Source organism: Plecotus auritus (assembly GCF_963455305.1).
Source record: "Plecotus auritus genome assembly, chromosome: 4".
Classification (NCBI taxonomy): domain Eukaryota; kingdom Metazoa; phylum Chordata; class Mammalia; order Chiroptera; family Vespertilionidae; genus Plecotus; species Plecotus auritus.
Window position 1 is genome coordinate 132201874 of NC_137775.1, and position 6000 is coordinate 132207873.

The 6000-nt window shown below is 38.2% G+C and overlaps 1 protein-coding gene across 1 annotated transcript in view; it reads left to right on the forward strand.

Annotated features, from left to right (window-relative positions):
* NUP205 (nucleoporin 205) overlaps positions 1-4373 on the forward strand; it is a 94067-nt gene extending 89694 nt beyond the window's left edge. Inside the window, exons 41-43 of the mRNA XM_080663423.1 lie at positions 388-516; positions 1085-1158; positions 4035-4373. Of these exons, the coding sequence (XP_080519549.1) occupies positions 388-516; positions 1085-1158; positions 4035-4187 (356 nt within the window). The 3' untranslated portion in view covers positions 4188-4373. The remainder of the gene's footprint in view (positions 1-387; positions 517-1084; positions 1159-4034) is intronic.
* Positions 4374-6000: the final 1627 nt, after the last annotated feature.

Below are 6000 nucleotides of genomic sequence, written 5' to 3' on the forward strand. Positions count from 1 at the left end.
CCTCATGTTATTTGGGCATGAAAACCATATGGAAAGGGTCATAATTACTGTTTGTTTTTTCCTCAGTAAATGCCTGATATATTTCAAAATAGAATTATTTTTCCTTTAGAGTAGCTAGTAACCCTGATAATGTACAGAACCTTTCTGTCTGGACAGGAGACAAGGACACTGGAGACTGTTGGCCCAATGCCCCACGGTCCCCACCTCCTTCTCAGCACATCTTGCTGCTTCTGGGGAGACATCTTCTGTGGAGTCTTATCTCTGGCTGTTTACTGAGGCTGTGGGTACATCACTAGGTGGTGCAGTCTCTCCTTTTTTCTCCTCCTCAGAAACTGGTTTGGAAAAAGCACTTGCTGGGATTTTTCCTTTACCTGAGCTCTTTTGTAGTTATCATAGAGACCTGCCTATTTATTCTTTGGCGCCACCTGGAGTACTACTTGTTACATTGCACACCCACGGATTCTCAAGATTCTTTGTTTGCCTCTAGGACATTGTTAAAAAGCAGAAGGCTACAAGGTAAACATTATTCTGCAAATTAATGAACCATAAATTTCTTTGGATTTCAGTGCCTTGAAAAACTAGTCACATTTTAATTTATTTTCTGTGTCTAGGTTACTAAGAGTCGATTGGATAATTGAGAGCTACTTAGGTATTAGGCATAGCTTTACTTTGTATTTTACTTCTAGCCGTGGGAAATTGTGCAGAGCATAAAAGCATCTTAGCGGCTGCTCCTCATCTTCTTTCAATTAAGAGGTGAGCCAGCTCCAGCGTCCCCTGCTCACAAGTAACTGTCCAAAAGAATGGAAGTGGGTCTGCCAAGGCCAGGGTTCTCGTTGCTGGAGTGAGCCTCTGTCATTGATGACCATGTATTGGGTCCCTTGGGGGGAAACAGAAGACAAGCTTTCGAGCCCTGGCCTAGACGGGCGAAATGCTTCCTGGGGGCTTCCATGTACTGAAAATTGAAATAAGGTTCTCAGTCTTGTCCCATGTTTTCCATGGCACTGTGGTTCATTGTTTCCAGGTTCTTCCACAGTGTTGTAGACATAAATGGCAGAGATGGTTTGAGTATGTCTTTTGTCTCTAGATTCCTTTGCTTCAGAAGCCAATATGGATTTTAGAAGTGGACTGACAGTAGTGAGCCAACATGACATAGACCAGGTAAGGTTCAATTCTGTGCTCTTTTTTAATTTCTGAAAGGAAAAAGGAGAAGTCTAGTATGTTAGTAAGATTGTAATTTTCAGGATGTATAGAAAGGCCAGATTTGAATTCTGGCATGGCCACCCAACAGCTGTTGACTTGGAACAACTTAACTTCTGAGCCTCCATTTTCTCATAGAAAAATGGGAAAGATAGTGCAACTTCAGAGAATTTTTTTCAGAATTAACTGAAGTTTCATATGTGAGACTCCTAGGATAGTGCCTGGAACCTAGTAAGAGTTTAATAATTGGTAGGCATTAAGATCTGGAAATTCCCAAAATTTTTTATTAACTTTGTAGAATTTATAGGCATAAATTGACAACACTTAATTTTTTAGAAAATTTAATGGAGAGATTGTGAGTAACCATTAAAAATTTAACTCCAGTAGACTATAATATTATACAGTCATGTGTCGTTTAATGGCAGGGATACATTTTCAGAAGTGTGTCGATAAGCAGTTTTGTGGTTGTGCGAACATCATAGCGTGCACTCCCACAAACCTAGATGGTATAGCCTACTATATACCGAGGCTATATGGCAGAGCCTGTTTGCTACTGGGCTACAAACCTGTACACATAGCATGTTACTGTACAGAATACTGAAGGCACTTTTAACCCAATGGTATTTGTGTATCTAAACATATCAAATATAATAAAGCAACAGTAAAAATATGCTATAAAAGATAAAAAATGGTATACCTGTATAGAGCACTTACCATGAATGGAGCCTGCAGGATGGGAAGTTGGTCTGGGTGAGTTAGTGAGTGAGAGGTGAGAGAATGTGAAGGCCTAGGGCATTACTGTACATTCCTGCAGACTGTAAACACTGTACTCTTAGACTGCACTAAACTAAGTTTTTTCTTTCTTCAATAAGTTAACCATAGCTTATTGTGACATTTTTACTTTTAAATTTTTAAAAAACTTTTTTACTCCTTTGTAATAACACTCAGCTCAAAACACAAACCCATTGTATAGCTGTATAAAAATATTTTTTATGTCCTTATTCTATAAGCTTTAAGCGGTTTTCTGTTTATTTACTTTTAAACTTTTTTGTTAAAGACTAAGACACAAGCACACACATTAACCTAGGCCTACACAGGGTCAGGATCATCACTATCACTGTCTCCCACCTCCACGTCTAGTCCCACTGGGAGGTCTTCCAGGGCAGTAACACACATGGAGCTGTCATCTCCTGTGATAACAATGTCTTCTGCAATCCCTCCTGAGGGACCTGCTTGAGGCTCTTCTTGAGGAGGTGTCATTCTCATCAGAAATACATCCCTGGTGGTTTTTGGTTTGTTTCTTTTTTTCATCATAGATTTGATTGTAAGCAGATAATGTACTATGAACATTCCTTTTTCTATTAATGATGGCAATGAAGATAATAGGTGATAGAAATTTTTCAGCTTCATTACAGTCTTACAGGACCACTGTCAGACATGCAGTCCGACGTTGACTGAAAGGCATTATGTGGCACATGACTGTATAGGGTATTATGTACTTAGTAACCCCTTGATCAGTAGTGTTGAAATTAAATGAAGAACATTTCTAAAACAATTAAAATGAAAATCTCATATGAAACAAATACAAAGACTTAGGAACAAAGCAGTTATCAGGATGTGTAATATTAAGGAAAACGAATTACAACTAGAACTGCTCCTAGGCAGCTAAAATTCGTGTCCTTGGCCATGATTTGATAAAACCTGTGCTCTTCTCTAAACCCTTTTGGTCACTGCCCTTCTTAAGCTGAAGGTTGGGCCTTATCCAGGAAAAAGGGGCAGAGGCACAGCATTTTTCAGACCCGTGCTTAGCCGGACATTATAGATACCATGCTGTCACCTAGCCCTGACTGCATTTGCCTCTTAGTGACTTTATAACTAATTTATTTCGTAGTGTGGTTTGTGTAGGGAAGCTAATGTCAGTGAGGCCATGTGCAGAATTAGCTAAAGAATAGATCTTCCAGAAGATGTCTAGTAATTATATGTTGAGTTCATGACTGTTTCATTAGACTGGTCTGTTACAAAGTTAGAAGACATGCAGGATTAATAAATAACCTCACTCTGTGCTTTAATTTTAATGTAAAACAGAAGGTAGGTAGATTCACCTAATTTTGTATTTGATTTTAGCTTTTCAGTGTAATACCAAAAAGATCCATCTGGAACTACATAGGCATTCTAAAATACATCTGAGGTCTAAAGTGTATGCCAGATTCCTTCCCCCACTTATAAAGTAAAAACATGTACATTTTTGTCTTATTAAATTGTGTAATGAAGGAAAAATAAAAGTTCTTTCCAATGTATCCTTTGTTTTTTCCTCCCAAGGCATCCGCTCAGTAACTTGTTTGGCCCTTCAGGAAATGTTTTTGCGCATATGTCTACATGTCAACTGCAGCATCAACAGTTGTTATTTAAAGGAGATTTTAAATTTTACACATTTTTTTTTTAATATATTTTATTGATATTTTACAGAGAGGAAGGAAGAGGGATAGAGAGCTAGAAACATCGATGAGAGAGAAACATCGATCAGCTGCCTCCTGCACACCCACCACTGGGGATGTGCCCGCAACTAAGGTACATGCCCTTGACCGGAATCGAACCCGGGACCCTCCAGTCCGCAGGCCGACGCTCTATCCACTGAGCCAAACCGGTTTTGGCAATTTTACACATTTTTATAAGAAAAGAAAGAGGGGGGAAACAGCATGAATAAATTCTAGGGTCTAAAAATTTGGTACATGAGAAAGGGCAACATAAAAGATTCAAAGGTATTTTAAATTGGAAGAATAAAAGAAATATTTGAGAATGCAGCTTTAATAATGAAATGTCCTCTGTGTTACCTCTAGCTTCAGGCTGACGCCATCAATGCTTTTGGAGAATCACTACAAAAGAAACTTCTGGACATTGAAGGATTATATTCAAAAGTTCGATCTCGCTATAGTTTCATACAAGCTCTTGTCAGACGTGTCCGAGGCCTATTGAGGATATCACGGAACTGAGAGCCTGTTCTTATTACACTCTTCCAGGGAAGAGATGAACTGGGGAAAACTCTCTCCTTTTTATAGATTAATTTGTCTCTAAATTATGACCAAAAATATTTTGCTATTTCTTTATATATGCACATTTTTTTCTGTAAACCTCTTTGCCTGGTTTCATCCTTACTAGTAAAAAATAAACACTTTTTAAAAAAACAAACAACAAATGTATGGTTAATCTTTTGCAGTTTTACTTAGAAAATGATCAACATTATTGGGAAAGTATAAACTTTGCACAGTGGTGGTTTTTCCCTAGGGATAGAACTCTGAATGCTAAATTAAAGACATAGTCTGGAAATTCTCATTTTTTTCTCTCTTTGTACCTACATTACACTTCCATGATATTTAGGATTGCTCCATGGGGCAGAGTGGATAATAAACTATAGCCACGCTCCTTAGTAGAATAGTGTACTTAGGAATGTCTCAAAAATTCAAGCCATGTCTTTCCTAAAATTAACTTTTCTGCATTTAAATGACAATATAATTTTCATTTGTTCCTTAGAAATGATTGAGAAATTTCTCTAATTAATCACCTGCCTATATTTCTCATAAAATGATAGTTATAATTATAGTAAAAGAATTTGATTAATCACCTCTATTTCTTGCTCTATTGTATTTATATTCAAGTGACTACATCATCTGAAAGTCCTTTTTTCCCTTTCTGGCCACCAATTATTTCATCCTTGTATATTGGAGAGACTGCTGAGAGGGGAATGAGTCTTGACTCTCTTGTACTAGCAGAAAATGAATTCTTAATTCTGAAGTGTTGCTTTTACTTTTAATCTCATAATGACATTTCCATAGTTTTAAACATAAATATGTATTTATTGATTTTAGTGAGGAAGGGAGAGGGAGAGATAGAAACATCAATGATGAGAGAGAATCATTAACCGGCTGCTTCCTGCATGCCCGCCACTGGGTACAAGCCCGAAACTCCATCATGTGCCCTGACAGAAAACGAACTGTGACCTCCTGGTTCGTAGGTTGATGCTCAACCACTAGCCCACACTGACTGGGCTCCATGGCTTTTAAGCATCTTTTTAAAAAGACTTTGTCATTGTTATATTTTGAAATTAATTTACTGTCCACCACTTATAGCACTAATATCTAGCTGTTTAGTCTTAGAGGGGAGTGAATGAATAAGTAAGTGGATCCAAAATGTAGTAATAATGACTGTTGCTCCACTGGTCAGGAATATGGCCATCTTTATCATCTGGAACACAGGCAGGAACCTACATAATCAGAAGAGAACCTGGGGCACAGAATCAAAGCATTTTATAACCTCGGATGGACAGAGATATTAGCTAAATTTGGAATTAAGATTTTTAATTTACTGACTTCATAACTTGTTTTCCCATTTCTCCCATTTCATCCAAAATTGCAGCTGACTGTGGATGAGAAATTGGGGCCATGAAGACGTGCGTGTGTGTGTGTGAGTGTGTGCACGTGCGTGTGTGGCGAGAAGGAATATGGGGGCAGGGGGAGGACAGGAAGAATTGTTGCGTGTGCTGCTCAGAAAGGCTGACCAGAAACACCATTTGTATAATCAGTCTAGCGGGGACATGTGACTGACTGCATTCTGTTCCCGTGTGGAGAGAGGCTGCTGGGGCAGCGTGTGCTCTTAGGGGATAAGTTCATCTATTCCTTCAAATAAGCAAAAGATCTTAATGTATTGTTTTTATTGAGTTGATCAGTTTCGTGGGGTTAGAAAATTAAAGAGGTGGTACCTTCCTTGTCATTCTTAAGAGTTTTTATAAAATGGTGATACGTAATTATA